The 26392-nt window shown below is 31.7% G+C and overlaps 6 protein-coding genes across 7 annotated transcripts; 3 read left to right on the top strand and 3 right to left on the bottom strand.

Annotated features, from left to right (window-relative positions):
• Positions 1-1504: 1504 nt before the first annotated feature.
• Positions 1505-2627, top strand: LOC17889323 (60S acidic ribosomal protein P2-2). Its single transcript, XM_006295203.2, has 4 exons — positions 1505-1614; positions 1711-1801; positions 2103-2332; positions 2419-2627. The coding sequence occupies exons 2-4, from the start codon at positions 1714-1716 to the stop codon at positions 2443-2445; spliced, it is 345 nt and encodes a 114-aa protein (XP_006295265.1). The 5' UTR covers positions 1505-1614; positions 1711-1713; the 3' UTR covers positions 2446-2627.
• A 357-nt stretch (positions 2628-2984) lies between these two features.
• LOC17889316 (uncharacterized protein At2g27730, mitochondrial) lies at positions 2985-5056 on the bottom strand. Its single transcript, XM_006295209.2, has 4 exons — positions 4956-5056; positions 3890-4005; positions 3511-3549; positions 2985-3379 (listed from the first exon to the last, which is right to left on the bottom strand). Exons 2-4 carry the CDS (start codon positions 3986-3988, stop codon positions 3182-3184), a joined length of 336 nt encoding a protein of 111 aa, XP_006295271.1. The 5' UTR covers positions 3989-4005; positions 4956-5056; the 3' UTR covers positions 2985-3181.
• A 551-nt stretch (positions 5057-5607) lies between these two features.
• LOC17888725 (60S acidic ribosomal protein P2-1) lies at positions 5608-6819 on the bottom strand. The gene is made up of 3 exons (XM_006295202.2): positions 6665-6819; positions 5877-6106; positions 5608-5787 (listed from the first exon to the last, which is right to left on the bottom strand). Exons 1-3 carry the CDS (start codon positions 6750-6752, stop codon positions 5761-5763), a joined length of 345 nt encoding a protein of 114 aa, XP_006295264.1. The 5' UTR covers positions 6753-6819; the 3' UTR covers positions 5608-5760.
• A 9633-nt stretch (positions 6820-16452) lies between these two features.
• Positions 16453-20895, bottom strand: LOC17887990 (26S proteasome regulatory subunit RPN13). Of its 2 annotated transcripts, none has more exons than XM_023785059.1 (14): positions 20763-20895; positions 20532-20587; positions 20096-20188; positions 19822-19881; positions 19554-19592; positions 19399-19473; positions 19226-19292; positions 18489-18567; positions 17927-18051; positions 17818-17838; positions 17513-17607; positions 16945-17022; positions 16818-16872; positions 16453-16727 (listed from the first exon to the last, which is right to left on the bottom strand). In XM_023785059.1, exons 2-14 carry the CDS (start codon positions 20559-20561, stop codon positions 16645-16647), a joined length of 900 nt encoding a protein of 299 aa, XP_023640827.1. In that variant the 5' UTR covers positions 20562-20587; positions 20763-20895; the 3' UTR covers positions 16453-16644. The 2 variants fall into 2 exon arrangements, with proteins under 2 accessions (XP_023640827.1, XP_023640826.1); XM_023785058.1 differs by having other exon boundaries at positions 20532-20582.
• A 75-nt stretch (positions 20896-20970) lies between these two features.
• LOC17887861 (probable F-box protein At5g47300) lies at positions 20971-23964 on the top strand. The gene is made up of 2 exons (XM_023784595.1): positions 20971-20989; positions 22619-23964. The coding sequence occupies exons 1-2, from the start codon at positions 20971-20973 to the stop codon at positions 23773-23775; spliced, it is 1176 nt and encodes a 391-aa protein (XP_023640363.1). The 3' UTR covers positions 23776-23964.
• A 1055-nt stretch (positions 23965-25019) lies between these two features.
• On the top strand, positions 25020-26087 carry LOC17888112 (probable F-box protein At5g47300). Its single transcript, XM_006295945.1, has one exon. It carries the CDS (start codon positions 25020-25022, stop codon positions 26085-26087), a length of 1068 nt encoding a protein of 355 aa, XP_006296007.1.
• The last annotated feature ends 305 nt before the right edge of the window (positions 26088-26392 follow it).

The following is a 26392-nucleotide window of genomic DNA, read 5'->3' as shown; positions in this document are numbered from 1 at the left end:
GATTCAAAAATATTGATTTCTGACCATCGCACCATAAGAAAATCATTCTAAATAAACCATTTTCATTGTTTTACTTTATATGTTTTTTTCTTTCTCACAAATTCATGTATATTTATTTTATTTTCAAAGTATGTAACTATTTTAACAAAATAATTTTTGGTTAAATTCAAACAAATTTGTAAGACATTGAAATAAATAAAATTTTATACACAAATAAAGGTAATTTGTGTGTATATTTATAAGTTTACACACATATATGGATAAATTTTAACATTTTTAGTGGTTGTTTTGAAAAGGGGGTAAATTTAAAAAGTGGTATTTTTAAAAGTGTATTTTTTAAATTCTCCCAATATCATTCCTATTTTTATCATTAACAATATTATTGTTTTATCAAAAAATACTTAAAAGCACTAAAGAAAATTATTATCAAAATTGAACAATTAATCAACGAATAAATTCAAAAGATATAGATGTATACTTCTATGTATGATTTAATTAAATAAAATGTAAAAATGTCATAAAGATTAAAATTTATTTAATCTATTTTTTATAAGTAATAAATAAATTAAAATAATTAAATATATATACAACAACCCGCTGATATGCGCGGGACATTACCTAGTTAATAAGAAAAAAGAAGTTTAGAATAATCATTAACTAATTGAATTAATGATACATTTTGTAGATATCTTTTGTGCTATAATTGCTAGATTGCTTTTTGAATATGAATATTTTTTATGTGAAAATAAGAAATTTATGTGATCTAAAATGTTTATTCGCATGATTTTAGCAAACAAATATTTAATTATTGATTTGTTTAATTTTTATTTATATTTAAAAATTATATAATTTTTAAAAATTTGATGATATGATCAGTTATGTGTATATACTATGTAGAATTTGATTAGTTGATTATTTCATATGCTAACATATTTTTTTATCTTTTTATTAATCTAAAAAAATGTTATCTTTTTAGATATATGATAATTTTGTTTTATTAGATTTCTATCTATGTCTATACTATTAATTTCGAAATTATATTAAAATATTAAATATGTTTATGTATATTCAAAATAGATATGTTAACATATATTTAATTTTGAATTTAATTGTCCACTTTTTATGGTAAAAGATTATTATGATTTCCATAAATATAGATAGTTTTTGTTTTTTTTTTTTGTTTTTTTTTTTTTGCTGTCATTAATTCTGTTTGGCAACTGGTTTTATATTCATGAAATTGTTTTTTAAAATTGGGGGATGTTTGGCTTCAATTTGTCCTTCCCAATTAATAGTATAGATTGGGTTTCCACAACTTTAAGTGCTAGATCACGTTATATGTTGGACCTATTTTGGTCGTTTCGAAAAAGACCCATCAATGCAAAATCTAAAGCCCATATAAACTTGGGCTTGGAATACAACAAGGCCGAAATGAAATTAAATCCCGGTTTACACGATGACTTTTTAAACCGGAGAGACTCTAATAGATAAAACCCTAAGTGTATATAAAGCATATAGTTTCCATTTCTCCGTACTTCTTCTCCATCGCCGTCTCTGCAAACATAACCCTAAACTCTCTCACTCCGCCTCCTGCGAGATCCATCTAACACTTGCTCAGTAAGTAAACGAGCTCGCCTCTTATCCATTTCTCCTCCTTCGTTAGTCTTTTTTGATTTTTAATGTGTTGATTGTTTTTTTTTTGTTTTCTCTCAGAAAATGAAGGTTGTCGCCGCGTATTTGCTCGCCGTTTTGAGTGGGAAAGCTTCCCCAAGCAGTGCCGATATCAAGGGTATTCTCGGATCAGGTTCGTTTTCTTTTGTAATTTCTTTGAATTGGAGCTTTACATTGATGGAGAATTTGAGTGTATACATGGTTATTTCGAGTTAGTGAGAATTGGGTTTATTAGCAATTTGTGTGAAGTTGTGTAAGTGGAAACTTTCAAGGTTATTGAATAGTGTGTGATCCAGTAAGAGGCTTTTGGACTTTTGTGTTGTGAGGTTTAGTGATTTGAGCTCAAGGAAGATGAAAGCATTTAGCTATTGGTGGTGGTGGAGGAATTTGATTGAATGTGATGGTTTTGTTGTGTTTGATTTTTTTTTTTGCAGTTGGTGCTGAGACAGAGGATTCTCAGATTGAGCTTTTGTTGAAGGAAGTGAAAGGGAAAGACTTGGCTGAGCTAATTGCTGCTGGAAGGGAGAAGTTGGCTTCAGTACCTTCAGGTGGTGGTGGTGTTGCGATGGCTTCTGCTCCATCTGCTGGTGGTGGTGGAGGTGGTGCTCCTGCAGCTGAGTCCAAGAAAGAAGAGAAGAAGGAAGAGAAGGAAGAATCAGATGACGTAAGTTTGCTTTTTATCTTCCATTAGCTTTAAACCTTTGATAAGCTTGAAACAAGATGATGCTTACTTGTGTGTTGATTTTGCAGGACATGGGTTTCAGTCTGTTCGAGTAAGCTTGGTAGGCAAACGAACTCTGGTTTTTGTTGTACCCTTTTGAAATCTATATGTTGTTGTTTAGTTTGTATTCCATTATCTTTTTAAACTTTGCTGAGATTCTCAAGAGATTTTTGACTCGAAACATCAGTCCACTTGTGATTTGCGTTTTATATTTCTATCTATTGCTTTAGTTACATCATCGATGGTTTATACAGTCTAGTGCACAAGAACGATCATCATCAAATGTGTTTACACCAACACTTAGCAAATACTTTTCTTTTGAAAATACATAAAACCATCTAGTGTTTCGTTCAAGTTCAATATCATGAAAAGTTAAATTGAATTTGTAATAAGAGTGGGTTTAGAGGTTTAGTTAAACTGATTAGCTGGTTTACTTTGTGGTTCAGATTCAATTATGGAAATGTGAATCCAGTCATACAATTTTTTATGATATGTCGAACAGATTATGATTGGTCTAATAATTTCAATTTGGTTTTGTATCCCGATTGGTCTTTACTTTATCCGAATTATCAACATAACTAATTATGATCAGAAAGATCTGAAAAGTCTATGGAGTTAAGATTCGGAAACTAAAAAAAGTCAAAAATCCGAAAAAAACTGTTTCACGATTAACCAAAAACAAAGAGAGCAACAACATGATGTTTTGATTCCAAAAGTTTCTCACAAGAGAGGAATGAGTGTAATGCCACTTCCTGTTTTATTCACTCACTAGTCCATCATCAATCACTTCGATTACTCTTGGACCTCTGGCTGCTTCTTTCCACCTGATTTCAGGTACCAACCAATTGCTCCGAAAACAGTCACCACACCCGCCACCACTGCATAGTTTCTGTTCTTGTCTTCTGACACCTTTGGGCCTGACTCAGCCGATGCTGTTGATGTTGCACCACTAGCTGCCTTTGCTTCACCTGCTGCTTGTTCTCCCGGACCCTAAATTCATAAGAAGTTTCAGCTAGAGTATTGACAACACAAGATGTAGATCCTTTTTCTTGATGGAAGACTGCTTCATTTAAACAAAGCTATTTTGTAGTTTCAACTACTTAAGTTGAAGGAATTATTACCTGTCGCGCTATCTTCTCAAGCTTCTCCTGCTCCATTTTCTGCAATGTAGACAACCAATAACCAAGCTTAAATATAATGACAGAAGATAACTGCTAAAAAATTCTGTAAAGTGATTATCTATTATGTTTCGTTCATGCTGGATGCTACAAGATTTAGATAAGAAATGGATTTTAACTTCTACAAATAGACACAAGATAAGTTTCGTATAAGTAAAACCAAATATTGTTTAATAGTTTACAGCAGAGACAGATAGAATCAAGCAAGAGCTTGACGAAAAGTTTTCAACATCATAAAAGGAAAGCAAATATACTTAAAACTTTGAGGACTCTTAGCCTACAATCCTTATTCAAATCAATAAGGAAAGCTTGTGATGTTTACCTTAATGAAAACGTTCTCAGCAGCTTTCTCCTCTTCGCTCAGAACTTTGCCACTAGAGAACCTACGAGACACAATTCTCAAAGCATTTCTGGTTGCCATGGTAATGAAGAAGTATCCTGTACATAAAACAACAGCTCATTTTAGCAAAGGGAGACCGTGAATGAAAGACTAGGACCTTAACAAACTGTAACAGAAGAATCTAAGATGAGGAGAAACATTGGTTTATTTCTCACAATACTTTTCGTCACCATCAATCATCTAATGGAGAAGCAAGTAACTATCTGTTTGAATCACTTAAAACCAAAAAAGAAAATCTACTACTGCAAGTATCAGCTACTACTCTAACTGATACTTATTCCACAGCACAGTAGTGATGAAAGAGGTTCCTGCCTCCTGGAGTTGACAAACTCGTTAACTTTGAAACCCTGAAGTTTTCACAAGACTCCATACAAACAGTTACAGAAAGAAAACACTTGTCACTCAAAAACCTTTTTCGTCATCATCATTCAAGTACCAGCTACTACATTGAAGTACACATTCCACAGCATGATAGTGAAACAATTTTACTATTCAAAGCACAAACACAAGTACTCATGGATCCTTGTGGTGGTCATCAATGTAACTAAGTAAGTGTTTGTTACCACAGAAAACAATGTAACAAACACAGTTTCTCACATACAAAAACTGATCCAACACCTAAGGTTAGAAAACGTATAGATGAAGCACAAACGAGCTCAAAATCAATCGATTAGGTTATGCTCAAAGCGTAAACACTAAAATAGATCATCCAGTGGACGGCACCGAAGACCTAAACAGGTCGCTAATAATACACAGCAAATCATCGATTATCGCAAATGCAAAGCATAAAATCGAAACCTAATCCTGATCCGAAAACAGATAAACGAAAACCCTAGCTCCGACCTGGAAATGTTGGTATCGCGATTGAAAAAAAATCGTTGAATGTTATTAGATCGACGAATGGAGAAAATGTTAGAAGAATAGCTAAACGAATTTAAAAACGAGAGAATCGTAATCGGAGAAGATGATCGGAAGAAGAAATGAGAACCTTGTTCGAAGATAGATCGTTAAAAGTTTTGTCTGGCTGCTTGATGAAAACCGCTTACAGAAGAAATGAATGACTCGGTGAAGAAGAAGAAGAAGGTCTGAGAGAGATATGAAAGGAGTTAAATGGGCTTAAACTTAACTATTGGGCCTAAAGCGTTGTGTTGCCCATTATATGGTCGTTGAACATTCTACAGAAACGCCTAAGTATTTGAAGTGAAGATTAAACTATTTTTAATGGCTGCTTACAAAACATTAAACTATTGATATTGATGATGAAATCTGAAATTTGTTGAGTTTTTTGTAAAATTTAAGCACTAACTGGATTTTTAAAAATCGTTTCTTTACCATTATCACCATCGTTCTCTTTTGTTTTTGGTGGAAATTACATATATTTGTAGAGAATGTGATTTGAAATCATGATTTTATGTTTGATAATGGCTGTGAGAAAATCTTAGTTTGTAGTTTATAGGTTGAAGATGAGAATGAATGAGTTTAAAGTTGTGGAAACACAATTAAGTTACTCAAACAAAGGAACTACCATTGTGTGAACAAACTAATATTTACTTATGCATTTGTCATTTTCTAAGCTATGAGACCTTCTCGTAAATGTTTTGAAGTCGTACGTCAGCTATCGCACACTTTGGGACGAGACAGGTCAAAAACTCTTGAGAATTCAAGTAATGTCTAAGAAGATGATGGAGTACAAACTAAAACAACAACAACAACAACAACAACAACAACATATAGATATTTCATCAAAAGGTTACAATACAAAAAGAGATGGCAACAAAACCAGAATTACCATCTTACTCGAACAGACTGAAACCCATATCCTGCAAAGTAAACAAAAGCGCACAATTAAGCATTATCTCAGTGTTTTTAAGATACTACTACACTTACGCACGAAAGAATGTAAACTTACATCATCTGATTCTTCCTTCTCTTCCTTCTTCTCCTCTTTCTTGGACTCAGCCGCAGGAGCACCACCTCCTCCTCCACCAGCAGATGGAGCAGAAGCCATCGCAACACCACCACCACCTGAAGGTACTGAAGCCAACTTCTCCCTTCCAGCAGCAATTAGCTCAGCCAAGTCTTTCCCTTTCACTTCCTTCAACAAAAGCTCAATCTGAGAATCCTCTGTCTCCGCACCAACTGCAAAAAAAAATCAAACATAACAACAATTGCCACACTCCATCAATTCCTCAACCCCAATTACAAACATCCCTAAACTAATTGCATATCCACCATATAATCACACTATAAAATTTATGGAAGTCTTTGAAATTGAAACAGATAAAAGAATGAAAAGGCGTGCGCCATCTTGCGCCATGGCTCATGGCACAAAGCACAAGTGTCGTCGCTGTGATGCGCCATGAGCCATTTCAAACACAGCTATAAATGCTTACTATTGAATCACATTGTTCACTAGATTCACAGATTTGAAGTTTACTCATAACATCAACTAAGCATCTCCCTCCATCAATCACATTGTTTCACTTTAACTATCTTAAACACATTGTTGAGCTAAGAGGAGACTATGAACAAATCATATCAGCTTTAAGCAAGTTCTCAACAAAAACAATCAAGCTTTCAAATCATGTAAACACACACACACAATAACAACATCTACCTACCTACAAATCGAATTCTCTATTGACTATTTGCAGCGATTCAAAGACAAGTATTTGTCAAAGGAAGATAAAAACGAACCTGATCCGAGGATAGTCTTGATATCGCCACTGGTTGGTGAAGCTTTGCCACTCAACACGGCGAGCAAAAACGCGGCAACAACCTTCATTTTTTCTCTGTGAAATCGATGGATCTCGTTGAGATTTCTGGGGGTTTTTGCAGACGGCGATGAAGAAAGTGAATAAATAAGGAAAGATTTAATTTATACAGTTAGGGTTTATTTTTTTTCCTCGGGTGGGTGGGTGGTCTCATCTCACAAACCGAAGTCTCCGGTTTAAAAACTAATATCGGTTTGATTAAATGTAATAGGCTTTGGATCGGTTCTTTGCCAGACCCAAAATGTAAAAACTAGTCATGAAATTTGTTGAAAAGGCTTATGAAAATATATAAATGCAAAAACTAAAAATATTACTTAATATCTATTATAACATTTTTGAAGTACAATTTTTTGGCCACTTTTGTTTAAAATCTTAATGACATCGATTACCCTTAATATCAAACTAATTATTGAAACTCATTAAGGTTAATGATGTAACTTAACGAGACGGGTCGGCTAATTTTATCAATTTCAAACCCGATTTCATTCATGGATCTATATTAACATTTGTGGAGCAAGTTAGAAAATAAATATTGGGTTTCAACAGTATTTACAAAAAATGCCATTGATATTAATTTTTTTGAAAATAAAACTATAAAACCAATATTTAAAATCTCCTAAAATCTCTCTATAATATTTTTGATATTCCTAAAATAATATGGCTATAAAATCGCCAAACAAAATTGATTCCTACAATATCTCTCTTAAATTTATTAATTTTCCTAAATCAATTTTTGTTTAAAAAAGTAATAATTTAATATTCTAAAAATCGTTTTTAAATTTAAATTCAAAATGTCTATAAAATCTATATTAAACCTACATTTATGGTATGTTGAATTAAATATAATTTTGACCAAAAAACGTATATAGAAAATTAAGGAATATATCAAACACGATCTTGCATAAAATCGGAAAATAATTTACCCATACTCGTTAAATAATTTACAATCATTTACCCATATTTTATAATGATTTATAAAATAATTATGAAAATAGTATTATTTTTGTAACCACAGGTCACGGGTCATGTGATTTATTTTTACATGAAAGTATAAAATGGAGTTTTTACATGAACTTATAAAATGGAGTGTTTTAAAGAAAAAAATCACTTAAATATTATAATACTATTACAAAATAGTATAATTTTTGAAAATGTAGAAGAAAATTTTCAATGTCCATGGGTCATGTGAGAGAGTAGTTTGAGTATATATATATTTATGAGTTGTTTACATACAAAATATTTTAGTCTAAAATCAAATAACTTCAACTAAAAGACGTTATGTCATCATCAATTCATTGTTTTAAATATTATACATATTTAATTAAGTTGATTAAATTATAATTATGTAAAAGTTTGATTGACTCGCGGTCCACGGGTTAAATTATAAAATAAACAATCAAAATACAATTGTACAAGGTTAAATACAAAACAAAACAAACAAAAAATACAACTTATTTTTTTAACAAAAAAATAAGTTATAAAAACTTATCTATCAAAATTAACAAATATAACTTCAAAATTAAAAAATTTAATTAAAAAAATTGTCCCCGCGGTACACCGCGGGTTAACATCTAGTATTTAGGCATAATCGAAAACATTGAGTAATGGTAAACGTTAAATGTTAACAAGATTATCTATGATATTTTTTTGTTCCTATAAATTAGCAAAGCAATAACTACTAACCAAACTTAGAAAATAATTTTCAAATCTTAACAATATTGACGATTATATGAACCTTATAACTAGGATTTATCCCGTGGTACACCACGGGTCCATAATTTAATATATTTGCTTGATTTATTATTTTTGTAGTTGGTTTATATACTATAGTTTTATACGTGTTTATATTATTTTAATTTTATATAATTTTATGAATTTGTATAATAAGTAGATTCATATATATATGTGGTCAGTCCGCGATACACTTCACAAAAAAAAAACTTGCAGTACACCGCATGATGATTTGTTGTAAATAAAAATTTATATTTTAACTTAACCCGTAAAACTTTTTTAATATACACAACCCGTAAGAAACATATAATCATATTTATATAAACTCAAAACCGTTCATTCATATTTATTTACAATATTATTATATTTGAAATATTTTGAGTGAAAATATTAATAATATTTTAAATTTTTGTCGAGTTTAAATATTTTTTATATTTTAAATATTCTATAAAACTTTAAAATTTTAATTTGGATACATGAGAAATCAAAGTTCATGTTCATTTGAAGTTTTGAAAATATAAGTATTATTTATAATGGGTTTGAACTATCTAATTTTTTTACCTTATAGACGTTGTACATATATTTTTTCCTTTATCGTTTGAGTTATATAAGCCCGTTTTCAAAATTTTAAATTGCAAAATGTGTGAAAATTGTATTTTTATTATAAATATATTTTATGTAATAATATAAATTAAAAACAAATAAGATTACATAAATATATTGGAGAGATATTCGATTTATTAGAGAGAGACATTTTAGGAAATCTTGTTGTTGTAATAAATATGTGTTTCCAATTTTACAATTTGCTGGTGATTTACTTACAAAATTTACTTTTAAGTTTTGTTATTTATTCAATTGGCAAGGGTTTGATTATGCAAATATTATAAAATAAAAGGTTATAAACCTAAATAGATTTTAGTACCAAATGTACTTCAAAAATGTATATATAGATATTGTAATCTTAGATTATATACGATTCGTGCAAGAAAGTTTCCTAATGTTATGTTTTTTTGATTTCACATAGCTGTATATATCATCCTCCTTAATTACAATCGTCGACATTCCTAAGATTGAGTATTCATATTTCCGCAATATAGTAACTATATTAAAGATTTATGATTACAATCCCAAATTACTCGCTAGAATATTCTCAAAAGTTAATGGCAAAAATCTTATTAAATCGTTTAAACTTTATCTCCAAGCAACCGTCATTGCAACTAGAGTATCGCGACCTTTACTTCCTAACACTATAAATAGGATTGTTCATTAGCAACCTAAAAGCATCCATATCCACTTCAATCGAATACACTATTTGCAAAACGCAAAAAAAAAACTAATCATCATGGTGCTTCATTTGCTTGAAAATATTGATTGTCAGCAAAGAAGGAAAAGTTAAGAAGCAAACAACTAATGTTGTTTTCAAAGAGGTGTTCAGAATTTGGGGCTAAGTCTACATTCTACGAGTAAGACCATCTGTAACGATGCTACACATCCTATTCTACTATCACATAATGCTTATTGTATATTATTTAATGATGAAGTTTTGTACTTTCACATTTTCATTCTTCGTTTCCTATCTACAGGAATCAAGGTAGCAAAATACAATAAAAGCAAGGTGCACGGATGTCTCTATTATAGAGTTTGTGAACATCCTATGATATGTTTAAAAATTACCGTTGAGCATATTTCTTGGTCAGTTTAGTATGACTTTAAACTAAACAGCCTACAATAGAATGAATATCAACTTTCCCAAACGAAAGGTTTAGTTTCTAACCTTAAATCATCATGTTTGTGCTCACTATATAGGAAAGCAATGATTAAATTTAACTAAAAGACTTTACGACCTGCAAAAAAAAGGAAAGATGATTTTGAGCTTAAACAATATTAGAAAGAAGGAAATAACCAGTGAAGATTTATCGTGATTAGTAACTGAGTTCTGTAAAGCAACAAAAAAAAAACATAGAAACAAGACATATGCTACTGGAACTGTATATTACAGAACTCTGACTCTCTGAGTTTCATATTTGAGTTTCATATTTGAGTTTCTACATAATTATTGGTATTTTGCAAAATACAATGTGAAATTGGTTTTTGTTTTCTTCTTCATTGTTAACATCGACATGCATTTATTTTCCTTTTACATTGTTCTAACAATTAATATTAATATAACTTTGCTATTATACTATGTTTTAGGTCATAATTTTATAAACCAAACATAACAAATTAAAATGGTTTAAAAACAAATTAAACAAGTGTATTGAAATTTCGTGACATATTTATGAGCATGTATACTAATATTAATGACCATCAAATCAATATATTTATTTGTTGTCACGTTCAATTAACAAGTGCATGTCGATGTATATATATTTGCTGTAATGTTCCAAAAAGAAAATGGGTTTACAACAAATTAAACAAGTGCATTTCAATTAATGACAAAAAAACAAGTGTATTTCAATTTAGTGACATATTTTCAAACATGTATACTAATATTAATGACCATCAAACCAATATATTTATTTGCATAGCGCTAAACGGTAAAATATGGTACACTGCACGGGCAATTTGTTTATTTTTAATTTTTAATTTTATATATGATTTTTATTTTGTATTATAAACTGTTTGAGATTATTTTTTATTTAATAAAGATGTAAAAATATTATATATTATCACAATAACTAATAATAGATTTACTGAATTTGAAAGAACTATAAATTTGTGTATTTAAAAAAATAAAATGTACTATAACTAAACACAGATTTGCTAAATGATTTTATAAATATAATTCATTTCTATTTTTAAATATAATTTAGATTTGTGAGCTGAATATATGTGAGTCAAATTTGAAAAATAAACAAATCTAAATATTAAATATATGTGAGTTCAATTTTAAAAATCTAGAATATTTTGTATTTTGAAATAAAAATACATAAATTTTAGTTTGTATTTTGAAATAAAAATACATATATTTATTTCAAATTTAACTCACATATATTCAGTAATTAGCTGTATTAAGTCTTACAAATATAAATGTAACTTATTCATATAATTGTTTTAACTCAACCCACATAAGTTTATTAATATTACTAATTTGTTGCAAATACACCATAATATATACAACACTATAACATTTATTTGAAAAACAAAAAACTTATTACGGGGTAAATTCAGTAAATACAACAACATATATATAACATTGTAACATTTATGAACCAAGAATTTTAATCATATCACTATATTAACTTATTTAAATAATCTATCAAAGAAAAAATAGATCCATGGTGTATCATGGGGTAAATTATATATTTTAAAACTTTAACTGAACCTTAAAATCCAAAAAATATATTCTTCCGGTTCGACCTCCAAGATTATGCTACACAAACTTTGTATGGAACTGATTAAACTAGAAGGATTAAAGATTTATTTAAAAGAGACACATTAAATACTAGACCCGTGGTGTACCACGGGGTAAAATCTAGTTTTAGAAAAGGTAAAAAAATATATCTATCGATTGGATTTTAACATATGTAAAAAGAACAATTATATAATAGAAAAAACTAAAAAATTTTGAAAGTGAAAATATTACGGGGTGTATTCTCAGTAGAATTTCAAGTTATTTGTGAAATATTCAATCATAGGTTTTAAAACTTCTAATGAAATTAAGTGTTATTGAACTAGTGTTTTTAAAATCCACTTTAAATCCCAATGTTATTGGAAAGTAGTTTGTGGATTTTATTTTAAATGATTTTAGAGGATTTCCTTGGTTAAAAACAGAAGTATCTAAATCCCATAGTTCGAGGAGGGATTTAAAAGGGTTTTACGATAAATCACATGAACTTCTATAAAATTATCAAAATCATATAAAAACTCAAAAAAAATCTCAGATCTCTTAAAATGCTACTTTGAATACACCCAATTTTTTTAAGAAAAGGTACATGAAAATATATAAATAAAAGGAAATTCTACAATAAACTACAAATCCTAAAACTAAAAAGATTTCAATTATAATTTCTGAAATGGTAAAAAATTAATATTATAGTAAATTATCAATCATAAAATAATAATTTTAAAAGATTTATTTTTTGAAAGATTTCGTATTAAAAGGTTCTTAACTTTTTCCTCAATGATGCTATGATTTATTTTTATATTCTTTATGTTTGTTTGCGTTGTTTATATAAGCTTCTTTCGGATGTCAAAAAAAAAAACAAAAAAATGTAAGCTTCTTTCCAAGCTTCTTTCCTAATGAATTTATTTGAATTTAACATCATATTTTGGGCTGATGTTAATTTGAAAGAACTTTAACATCAAATTTAGTTAAAGGCAATATATTGCATAATGTGAGAATGTTTTTTTGATTGAAAGGTGGGAAATAATAAATTTTAGAAAATGGTATAATCATATTTTTGAAGATAATTGCTAAATAAAGTTTTAAATATTTTTGGCAATATCTATACTATTAAAAGGGAAGCATTTTTTATAAGTCAATCATAGTTTATACAATAAAAAAAAGTTAAAAAAAAAACCAATATGCTTATAAGAAAACTACATAACCGAATCCTTTAATTATTGAAATAATTATAAAAACAAATTAAGCTGATAAAATTTAATTCGACATCATCATAACCGAATCCTTTAATTATAGAAACAATTATAGAAACAAATTAAACTCAAAAAATTAAATGCACCTTCATCGACATAAATTTTGGAGAAGATTATATAATATAATCACTCTTTAAAATACATTACTAAAATATAGCAAACATTTTATTCATTAGTTTGGATTCATCGACTAATGTTTAGTATAGTTAATAAATTAATTTAATCAATAATTAACTAACCTTCCTAAAATAAAGCAAGCAATTAATCGTTTTCTAAATACACATTACACAACAACTATGCTTATAAGAAACATATTTCAATGAATCAAATTCGGTAAATCAATAAAATAAATCTAATCACTCATTATGTTCATTTCCTAATCCATAATTATCTAATTAAATTTTGCTTGCTTTAAATAAAATTAATCAAATCACGATTAATGTTTGTTTCCTATTACAGATGAAGAACGAGTATATCTCAGTTCAGATTCTATAGATCTGTCTGATCTACGTTATGCAAAAAATCCAATGATGACTCTAGAGTTTTTTGAACAGCATTAAGGTATCAGAAATTCCTAACCATCGTATTAGGTTGAAAGGTTGGTTGTCCAGTTATGCTCTTACGGAATATTGAGGCCAGAGGAGGCCTCATGAATGATACAAGGTTGCAAATCACACAATTGGCTGAGTTTGTTATAGAAGTAATCATAATAACAGGAGATCGAGTTGGAGATAAAGTGTTGATTCCACGTAGTATATTGTTATCTCCATCAGACGCAAAGCTTCCTTTTTGATGCGTCGAAGACAATTGCCGTTAGCTGTTGCGTTCGCCATGGCAATTGATATAAGTCAGGGACAGTCTTTGAGTAACATTGGTCTTTACCTCCCTAGACCATGTTTTTCACATGAACAGCTCTATGTTGCTCTCTCAAGAGTTACTTCCAAAAAGCGACTGAAGGTGCTCATCGTTGATAAAGATGGCAAATCAAAAAAGAAAACAACCAATGTGGTCTTCAAAGACGTGTTCAAGAACCTTTAAATTATAATTCTGCATTTTTTCTTTTCATTTCCTACAAGTATGACTTCGGTTACATTTCTTTCAATACCATCTTCAAGACTTTCTTATTATAACTTTGGTTTTCCAATTCAACAATTTCTATTATACTACTCCAGTTAACAAATGCAGTCTTTAATCCTTCAACTATATGAAATAAAAAAAATTATAAAAAGGCAAATCACATTACATTATTTAAGAAAACTAAACCAGCAAACTATGCTTTGAAAATACACATGCACGTACGTGCGGGTCATCATCTAGTTATGAATAATATGGAATAGCTCGCAAATTTTTTTGTGATTGACAATTTAACATTACTATAATTTTATAATTAAAGTTTACTAAAAAGATATAAATATATATATATACATATATTAATTTGTTCAAACAAAAAAATCTCTATACTAATTATGTTTTTCTCTAATTGTTTTTAGAAAAACTTTGGATATTATTTTATTATTAGTTATAATAAAGTTTTAACTTTTATTTTTATTTTAAACAAAGATTACCCGTGAATCAGACGGGTGCTAATCTAGTATGATATGTTTAGTTAATTGGTATAGCATTGAGTGATTAAATATCAAATTACAAGAATATATATATATATATACACATAATATTTTGAAACGGTATATCTATATTTTAATTTAATAATTTTTTACATATTCACTATATATCTATATTATATTTTAATAATTTGTTTTCTATATTCACTATATGATAATTGATAACAAAGCAAAAGTATTGTATAAGTAGTGAGCAAGAAGCAAAAACCCTAAAGAACAATCAAAGCCGCTTCCTTGAGAGATCAGATTTGCTGCTAATGTCTAATCTTCCAGGAGATTTGGTAGAAGAGATACTCTGTCGCGTTCCAGCCACATCCCTGAGCCAATTACGGTATGCATGCAAACAATGGAACAATATATTCAACAACAGGACATTCACAAGAAAACATTCGGACAAAGCCGCAAAGCAGTTTCTGGTTCTCATGTCGAAGCATGTTAAGGTTTGTTTGATGAGAGTCAATTTTTATGGAGATCCATCTATAGAGATCAAAGGTGAACATGGCCTAACTAATCCTCAAGCTGGTTTAGACGACTTCAGGATTTTTAAAGTCTCTCACTGCGACGGTTTATTGTTATGCAACAACATAAAATACAATAGAATTGTGGTTTGGAATCCTTGTACTGGCCAAACCAAGTGGATCCAAATCCAATCAAAAAAGGTACGTTCTTATGTTCTTGGATCCTACCAAGACAAGAACTATGGCGATACTACTAGCTATAAGATCTTGTCTTTTGATGGCAAAAAAAACAACGAATTTGAAATATATGAGCTTAACTCTAATTTATGGAAGACTCTTGATCTTACTTTGGACTGTGAAACGAGATTGGGTGACCATGGCAAGTCTTTGAAGGGAAAGACTTACTGGTTGGCTTCAGATGAGGAACAGCCTTTCATGGTTTTAGTATATTTTGACTATACAAGAGAAATATTCGAACGTTTGCTTCTTCCATTTCAGAGTATTTATTATTTTGCCATTTCTCTAAGCGTTGTCAGAGAAGAGAAAATTTCTGTGTTATTAATGCATGGAGATAAAGATGCACCAAGAACAGAGATATGGTTGACAAATAAGATTGATGACACCAAAGTTGTGTCGTGGAGCAAGTTCTTGACAGTGGATAAACCTGATCATTTTATTTGGGACCTCATAGATTTCTTGGTCGTTGAGGAGAAGAAAATTATCGTGTGTTGTCATTTTTCATCGAGGGGTGCACTCCCCTTCAAACAGGTGGTATACATTGTTGGAGAGGACAATAAAGTAAAACAAGTGTATTCTGGATCCACATTGTCTGTGCCAAGTTTGTTCTATTATGTTCCAAGTTTGACTCAAATCCAAGCAAGTAGTCTGGTGTGCCCTTAGAAAGAAGATGTTCTCGGAGGTGCCCGCTAGAGCCTTTCGTGGAAGGGAAAGCCATATCGTCGATGGGAAGACGAATAGCTTTCGATCCAGAACTTGACAACAAGAGCAAAGAATAGTTGTCTACTTGTCTTGGTCGTGTCCTTTGAATAATTAGTAAACTAGTTACCATTTCAATATATATACATTTCAAAGCTTTCTCTTTGCTCTGCATCACCCTTATTTTCTTTGTTTAGTTTGCATAGTTGCTAATGTCGTAAGCACCTGTTGGCAAAAGAGTTCATTACTTCCTAACCTGCTTTACATTTAACATCTTGGTTTTAAAAATAGGCATTGAAAATGTGGGTTGTGATAATAGAATCTCATACCTACATATACATTTTTTAAAGAGATTAGAGAACGAAAGTACGAAACACACTTTTTATTGAGCCTAGTCATAAAAACGAACGCCAGAGTTTGTGGCAAAATGTAATATCGCAACACTTACAATTTCAAGAACACTACATAAATCTTTAATCTATCAAACAACGAACATCTTTTTTCTCATTTGGAATGTCAAAAGTTTGAACCAAAATCATGAGAATATGAATGGATTTTTAAGTCTCATCCATTGTATCCTTTGATTGCGTTGATACCGAATCCTCAAGTGCCTCAAGGAATGAGACAACTGTGAACTTGACTGCAAGAGAGTTTTAAAACTGCTTTAGCAAAATGAAACAACAAGACTGATGATGCCTTAAGAAAAGTCTATTGTAAGAATCTGACTTACATTTACTTGGGTCTATACCAAACTGAGTCAAATCTATTTGTCCTGTGCGAAGTACCTAAAAGATATTGAAGTTGGATTAGAATATAAAGCCAAGAATTGAAAACAACATTGTCACAGATGGGCTTACATAGGTAAATGCATCTATTTGTTGACGAAATGGTGGGCTCTGCAATAACTCCAGAATATCTTCTGCCTTACAGTGTCCCTGTGATTAGCTTTTGTGTTAGTCTAGTACATAACCATGTAAGTATGCTTTATAGCGAATTGTAGCTGTGTTGTCAGCTCCACAAACAATAGTTGACCCTGTTAGCTAGAGAGCTAACAATTTAAAAGTAAGTTAGCTTCATTCTGAATCTGTCTAGGGTCTCGGTTTGGGCATTGGTAAAGAATTAAGTGACTTTTCTTGTTGATAAAGTCCAAACCTATGGATTGAATATAGGAATTTACTGGTTGAATTCCCGAGTCAAAGCCATTCCCGTGTACAATTCAAACACATATACATGAAATTTAGGTATAACCCCTACAACAACCCTTTGTAATCCTACCCCTAAACCATTTCATAATTCAGTGACTTTCTGTACTACTTACCCTAAATACACAACTTGACTTGGTCTTTCCTCTGACATTTTCAAAAATCAGAAGTAACAAGAATAGTACTGCATAGAATACAGAAAGCAGTAAAGCCAAAGATATACCTCAGGTAAATGTGAAGACAGTCTTTCTTGTACCGGCAACATCTCAAGCAATGGCATAATCAACTCCGGTTTCAAGATGTCCCCTAATGCTAAACCTATGAATGATTTAATATGAGTGGACAATGAGGTCAAGATGGCAGAAAGAAAGAAAGAAGAATAACAGCTGCAGATAGATAACTAATCACAAACAAAAGCTGGGCACTCCCATTTCCAATCCAGACAGACTTCAGCATAAAAAGATATTGTATTCGCTCCACATCATAATACATTATAAAAAAATAAAAATAAACATTGAAACTACTTACCTTCTTCTTCTCCAGCAATACCTACACAATACCGACCATAACTAAATGAGTATAAGAGGGAAACCAGAAAAGCCTATTGACAGGAGAACCTAGGGATAGAGAACTGTACCTACAGGTCCAGCAGAGAGGTTGTTCAGAATTCTTTGCAGGTCTGCCAGCTTAACTGGCCCAGACGCAGATGATGTCACGTCACTCACCTCTGCAGACAAATTTGGTACAACCAAGTTTCCAGCTCTATGCAAGATGAATAAATTCATATAAGCCATACCATTAATATAAGATACTACCATTTGCAGCAATTAATAGCGTCTTTTCACATGGTATTTAAACTCTAGTTCAAGCATATCTGTTAACTTGTAGCCTTGTAGGTCATTCTTTATATGAATACGTTCCAGAATCTCATCAACATAGAGAAGCTGATAGATTTTGACAGAACATCTATTTACCATTGGGTAGCTATGTCGAGAGAAACTTTAATGTGCGCAGTAGGATGTAAGTTACCAAAGCATTCCACAGATGCAACATAAAGAAAAAAAGCAAGAAAATATCTGTTTTCATGACACTGACAAGTGACAACACAGACATCAAACCCCCTTCTGAAGATAAAATGGTAGGCCAGTTATATACTTTGCAAAGCAACAGTCAGATTACTATATTGATATAATTAGTACCTAGATGAGGTATTATCTTCTGCCATGTCTTCCACTTCCTCCGTGACAGCGGCTGCGAGTTCTTCTTCATCTTGAAACTCTGGTGCACAGGAAAATTTATTAGATTGATTCACTTTTTTCTCCTATCCAAAATGACTAAGAATTGCCACTATCAAGGGCATGCGTAATAGTAATACACACAAAAAAAAAGAGTGATGATAAAATAACATGTACACGCTCATATGTGAATTAATGCAGAATTAATTACAGTACAAATAAAGATAGCTGCAATATGTGGCGTTCATCTGGGATAGGAAAAGTTGTGTAGTGCTAAAAAACAGTACACATTTAGCTCCTCACTTCAAACTTCTAATTACACAATCCAATAATGAAAAGCAAGGAGTGAACTTATTATTGCAAATCTGATATTTCATACTTATTAAAAACTTCACATGAATTAATGAAAGCGAAATTGTGGTGGATGCTCATTGGAAAGGAAGTTCCTTATTATAGTGCCATGACAGTATTTCAGAATCCGTGTTGACACATAAAATGCCAGAACAATATGCATGACAGTATGAACGAATATGTATTTAAGGATAAGAAAGTTAGTTTGCTTTTTTTTTTTGAAAGCCAGAAAGTTAGTTTGCTAATCATGCAAGTTGAAAGGTTAATTAGCAAGAAAGACACTGGTACCAGGAGTCCAGGATACAATCATATCATAGACGGTTTGTAACAAGGGTAGGAATGTTACATGCCTAGTGGTTGATTGAGGTATTGATTGACCGAAGAGCACAGCTCCGCATCACCTTCAGCTCTTGGCTCCTGTAAAATAAGTTAGAAAAAGAGTTCTGAGAAACAAATAAGATCAAAGTTGAAATTAATTAGGTGCAAAGATACACACACATCTTTAAAAAGACAAACAAGTGACCTGCATCCAAAAGAATAACTTGCGGTCATCACTGTTGAACTTCAGAATATACACCCTGTCTGACGATTGATTAACCTAAAGAGAATCAAGAACAATGTGGTCACAGTCTGATATTACTAATGCACATGCTTGTAACCTCAATTTCACAGGGATACCTTTTCAAATAGAGCTTCATCTGGGAAAACAATTTGATCCTATAAATGATATTGTCAAGGAGAAAACTTTGTAATTGAAACATCTGGCAGCAACAACTAATAAATTCCTGAATTTAGTTTATATTTAAGCATGTCAAATCAAAAAGAAACAATCTTTCTAGATACATCGAGCTAAAAAAAATCGATTATCTTGGGACAAAAATCCAGTTAATACTTAAAGAACCTTTAATCCAATTCTAAAACCTCAATAGAAAAGTGCAGAGGATACATCTTCTACTGTACGAAGGTTTCGATCAAGCCACATGAAATGAATCAGTCCCTCTTCACCCTAAAAGAGAAGATAAGAGAAAAACAAAACCCAGGTTAATTTTCTACAGAGAACCAGTAATGTACGTACTCTAACACCAAAAACTACATTCAGAGATGCTTTAGTTTCAATAATAGCACCATCAGAAAAGCTGATACACCCAAACAAACATTCAACGGAACAAAATTCTCATATGTGATAACTACATGGAAAAAATAAAAGTGTCAGACATTACTCTAGCTATGCGGACAAGTCCTTTTCGTGAATCAGGGACAACTCTTGTTCCCTGCAATGACATTTTCCCAGCACGAAACTCAAGCATGACCTCCTGCCAAAATTAGTCTCAATGTAAGATGAAGAACCTTACTAGAAGAAGGGAAAACAAAATAAAACTCCATATAGCAACATTGAATATATATAAATTCAATTTAACAATTCACCATTCCAATCAAACTCCCTAATCCCAACAGTAAATATATAAATTCAATTTAACAATTCACCTAATAAGATTATGGATAACTTTTTTTAACAAAATAACATACTTGTGCTGTTGTGCATCATCATCATCATTATCATATGCTCTCTAAACACTTAATTGTAATGCTCATAAAACATAAAGCAGCTTAGCTAAGTCATTCACTAAGGTTTAATCAAAGTCAATCTCAAGTTACCTGCATCACGTGATACACTTCACTAGTCATAATCACCACACCTCCTGCTTTCTATACTAGTGGAAACGCCAAAGCAAGCAACAAGTAAATATGAATCAGTAATCGAAGAAATCACAATAAAACCATATGTAAGCTAAATCAAAATCGAAGCAATTAGAGTAATTCCCAGTAATAAAAACTTGTTTCGAAGCGAAATCAAAAAACCCAGAATCGAGCGAAGGAGAATCTTACAACGCCTAAGGTTATATAATCTCGACTAGTTCTAAGGAGGAGAAATCGAATCGAAGCGAAATCAAAAACCCTAGGGTACCAAAGAGACAACGATTGCTTCCTTCTTATTTTTTTTTGTTTTTTATTTTTTTGTTGGTTCTATTTCAATAACCTCGTTTTTATTTTTCTTGATATCACAGAAGAAGAAATGCTTTCATTATTTCACTTAATGGACATAGGCCCAACAAGTATCAAGTCCAGCCCAACAAGTATCAAATCCTACATGCCTTTTTCCCCGCACCGGGTTTTGGAGGTTTTTCTCAGACGTCCGGAGCAAGTAGGAGCTTCAAAGTCCTGCAAAAAGTTTTGGAGGTGCTACGTTAAGAAGATGGTACTACTAAAATGGATCTTGTAGTGTTCACTAAGGCATTATTAAGAATTTAAGATTACTTAAAGACATCAAAGTTGTAGACTGCACAGCAATCAAAAACCCTAGGGTATATATATATATATATTGCCCGCACAGCAGTAGTCCACTGGTAAGGGAGAATTGGGGAAAGGTTGGAAGGAACTAACCCAGTTCGATCCACCCTGGAAACAACAATTATTGTTGTGTGGAAAGTCTGTCAGTTGGGCCTTGGCCCAATTGGTTTACTTGGTAGTCAGAAAAAAAGGCGGCCTGACTACCCCTGGCATTAGTCGGAAAGCATTCCAAACTCGGGATAGACAGTGTGGTGGCCCTTTGGGGAGAAGTACTTTGAAGCACTTCGATGTGTTTCTACCGAGACTGACCGGATCAGCCGATAGGGTTTATCAAAAAAAAATATATATATATATATATATATCACTACAAGAAAACATGGTGATTTCCTACGAAAATTCCTACAAAATTTTAGGAAAGAAATATTTCCTATCAAAACACTTTGCATTTATTATAAAAACAGCAACAGGTAAGAAAGAAGAAGGAAATTTACTACGAAAAAGCGTGTCAGAAATTGGAATGAAAGTTTCCTACCAAATTCATTTAAATATTATTTTCGTATGAAATCTTGAAGGAAACAGAGAATAATAGTGTAGGAAAAAGTGCGGATGAATTTTGGTAGAAAATATATTCCTACCAAATACCTTCAGATAAAGGTTTGTAGATAAGAGCGTAGGAAAACGATTTGTAGGAGTTAATAGGAAAACTTGTTTGTAAGATTTCGGAGTAATAAATTAATTTTGTTGTTAAAATCAATTCCTAACTCGTTTCCAATTTTTTAAATATTTTCTTATGTAAAATTTATAAAGTTTTCTTTGATAATCATATATAATTTATGTAATAATTCTCTATTATTTTATTGTATTAAATAAAACCAAAAACTAATCAATAAAAAAACACTGAAATTTAACATGAAGAAATACCCAATTAAAATTTGAAAATACCATGTTAATTTAATTATTCTTTATTTATGATCTCAATTTTCATACTTTTTTTTAGAAAAAAAAAAAAATCATAGAGAGTTTGATAATTGTCTTTTCTAACTAATCTCTCGATATATGTTATTATATGTAATAATAATTGGTGAAATAAAAAAATAGAATAAATTTTATTATTTGTGTGTTCAGATCAACTAGATTATATCGACTAGTAGTTTTACTAATAAAAAATTATATCGACTCTTAATATTATATTGTGAAGGTTAACACTAGTAGTTTGTTGGTAAAATATTATACAAGATTAAACCTAAAACGAAGGAAAGGCACCACCGACTAATAGAATAGGTACACAGCCCCGATTTCACCACCTGGTTGCCAAGAACCGATACTATAGGCTATTTTACCCCAATTGGATCCGAATACATATTTTAGGGTATTTACATATCGCTTAAAATAAGGAAACCCTAAAGAACCATCAAAGCAGCCACCGCCCGCCGGCACTTTCTTGCTTGAGAAATCAGATTTGCTACTTATGTCAGATCTTCCAGGAGATTTGGTAGAAGAGATACTTTGTCGCGTTCCAGCCACATCCCTGAGCCAATTACGGTATACATGCAAACAATGGAACAATATATTCAACAACAGAACATTCACAAGAAAACATTCGGACAAAGCTGCAAAGCAGTTTCAGGTTCTCATGTTGAAGCACAATGAGGTTTGTATGATGAGCGTCAATTTTTGTGGAGTTCCATCTATAGAGATCAAAGGTGAATATGGCCTAACTAACCCTCAAGCTACCTTCGAGATTTTTCAAGTCTCTCACTGCGAAGGTTTATTGTTATGCACCAACAGAAGATACAGTAGAATCGTGGTTTGGAACCCATGTACTGGTGAAACCAACTGGCTCCGACCAAGAAAGAGAGGTTGGTCTTGTGTTCTTGGATCTTACCAAGACAAGAACTATGGTGGTAATAGCTACAAAATCTTGTCTTTTCCTGATGGCAAATACAAAAGATTCGCAATCTATGAGATTAACACTAAGGTATGGAAGACTCTTGATGTTACTTTGGACTGCAAATTGGAATGTTTTGACTATGGCAAGTCTTTGAAGGGAAAGACTTACTGGTTTGCTTTTGATAAAAATGAGGAACAGCTTGGCATGTTTTTAGTAAGTTTTGACTATACAAGAGAAATATTCGAACGTTTGCTTCTTCCATGTCTGTGTCGTTATTATGAGGCTTTTTCTGTAAGCGTTGTTAGAGAAGAGAAACTTTCTGTGTTATTACAGAATGGAGATGCATCAAAAACAGAGATATGGGTCACGAATAAGATTGATAATGACACCAAAGTTGTGTCGTGGAGCAAGTTCTTAACAGTGGATTTGAAAGCTCAACTTTGTATTGGGGGCTTCACGAATTTCTTGGTCGATGAGGAGAAGAAATTTATCGTGGTTTGTCAATGTTCATTATTAGGTGATTTCCCCATCAAGCAGGTGGTATACATTGGAGGAGAAGACAATAAAGTAATTCAGGTGTATTCTGGATACACATCGTCTTTGCAATGTTTGTTCTATTATGTTCCAAGTTTGACTCAAATCAGCTGTGTAAGTAAGTAAGTAGTCTGGTGGTGAACCCTTTGTGCCCTGATGCCCTCCGAAAGAAGATGTTCTTGGTCTTGGAAGTGCCCGCTCCAGCCTTTCTGAGGACGACGGGAAGACGAAGAATAGTTGTCTATTAGTTATGAATTGTTACAATCCATTATCCTTAACGCATTATGCTATCTTTAGGATGTTACTAGGTCACCTTTGTTTACCTCATGCATGTCAGCTCTAAAACTTGGCTGTCGTCTAAGTTAATACCCTTTATGTTTAGCTTACTTTTCCTCGACGGGAAGACAAGACAATACCTTAACAACAACAATAAAATTATGTTTACTTGCGTAAGTCATATAAACATGTTGACAAGAACAATAAAAGCTAGAGAAGTCTTTTAGTGTAAAAATGATTCTCTACACATAAGTAGAATTACACAAGTTGATACTGTATATATACAGTATAGAGTACATACAAGTACAACCACATCATACAACCTTAGGACTTAATATCCGTGATCCGTGATCCGCTTTGTTCCACTCCGAATCAGTATATAATTGAATTAAGTGTATAAAATATGTACGTATATAAATGTCCAAATGTTTTTAGTAAAGAACTAACCTCATCTCATTGCGAAAAAAGACCAGTCTCTCATCGAGACATTTTTTAGAATTAGTTCATGTTGTTTGTTGTCACCAGTCGCGTCACCACTCACCACCACTCAGAATATTCACCTAGTAATGGTTTAAATTTAATTCAATAACGAAATGTAATTTAATCATATTTACATCCAATAAGAAATATTTAATTAGCTAGTAACAATTTTTTGATAAATATATAATTCTAACAACATATTTTGTGATTAATCATGAGCTAAATTAAAATAATAATAATAAGCAAAATAAAGTGATAGACAAAGTCATTAACTAATAATAATAATGTATTTAGTTGATTGGTATAGCATTTGAGTGAAAATATTAAATTACAAGAAAGTAATTAAATTATATATATATATATATATATATACGTATATATATTTACACATATATATATTGAGGCGGTATATCTATATTACATTTTAATAATTTGTTTTATTTATTCACTAAATATATCTATATTATATTTTAATAATTTTATATATTCACTATATGATTACAAAACAAAGTACTGTATAAGTAGTGAGCAAGAAGCAAAAACCCTAAATAACTTAAGCAAAAACCCTAAAGAACAATCAAAGCCGCTTCCTTGAGAGATCAGATTTGGAGCTAATGTCTAGTCTTCCCGGAGATTTGGTAGAAGAGATACTGTGTCGCGTTCCAGCCACATCCCTGAGCCAATTACGGTATGCATGCAAGCAATGGAACAATATATTCAACAACAGGAGATTCACAAGAAAACATTCAGACAAAGCCGCAAAGCAGTTTCTGCTTCTCATGTTGAAGCACGATAAGGTTTGTTTGATGAGAGTCAATTTTTATGGAGTTCCATCTATAGAGATCAAAGGTGAACATGGCCTAACTAAACCTCGATCTAACTTCAAGATTAATGTAGTCTCTCACTGCGAAGGTTTATTGTTATGCATCAACAAAAAATACAGTAGAATCGTGGTTTGGAACCCTTGTACTGGTCAAACCAAGTGGATCCAACCAAAAAAGGGAGGTTGTTCTTTTGCTCTTGGATCCTACCAAGACAAGAACTATGGCGGTAATAGCTACAAAATCTTGTCTTGTCGTGGTAGCTACTACCAAAAGTTCGAAATCTATGAGCTTAACACTAAGGTATGGAAGACTCATGATATTACTTTGGAGTGCCAATTGAAATATGTTAACCATGGCAAGTCTTTGACGGGAAAGACTTACTGGTTTGCTTCAGCTCATAATGAGGAACAGCTTGGCATGTTTTTAGTAAGTTTTGACTATACAAGAGAAATATTCGAACGTTTGCTTCTTCCATGTCAGTGTCTTTACCATAAGGCCGTTTCTCTAAGCGTTGTTAGAGAAGAGAAACTTTCTGTTTTATTACAGAATGGAGATGCACCAAGAACAGAGATATGGTTGACAAATAAGATTGAAGAAACCAAAGTTGTGTCGTGGAGCAAGTTTTTAACAGTGGATTTGAAACCTCATCAACTTCGTATTTGGAACTTCACAGATTTCTTGGTCGATGAGGAGGAGAAACTTATCGTGTTTTTTCCTTTTCCATCGTGGTCCAAACATGTGGTATACATTGTTGGAGAGGACAATAAAGTAAAACAAGTGTATTCTGGATCCATATCGTCTGTGCCAAGTTTGTTCTATTATGTTCCAAGTTTGACTCAAATCCAGCTGTGTAATTAAGTAAGTAGTCCGGTGGTGAACCTTTGTGCCCTCCGAAAGAAGATGGTTCTCGGAGGTGCCCGCTCGAGCCTTTCCGGAAGACGAAGAATAGTTGTCTATCAGTTATGAATTGTTACAATCCATTATCCTTGGCGCATTATGCTATCTTTAGGATGTTATTAGGTCCCCTTTGTTTACCTCTTAGTTTCTATGGTGTCATGTCAAAGCTCTAAAGCTTTGTTGTTGTTTGAGTTAATACCCTTTATGTTTAACTTACCTTTTCCTCGACGAGAAGACAAGACAATAGCGTTTGATCCACAATGATT

This window comes from Capsella rubella, unplaced genomic scaffold (genome assembly GCF_000375325.1).
Source record: "Capsella rubella cultivar Monte Gargano unplaced genomic scaffold, Caprub1_0 scaffold_4, whole genome shotgun sequence".
Taxonomy (NCBI): Eukaryota; Viridiplantae; Streptophyta; class Magnoliopsida; order Brassicales; family Brassicaceae; genus Capsella; species Capsella rubella.
This window is presented reverse-complemented; position numbering and strand designations above follow the sequence as displayed.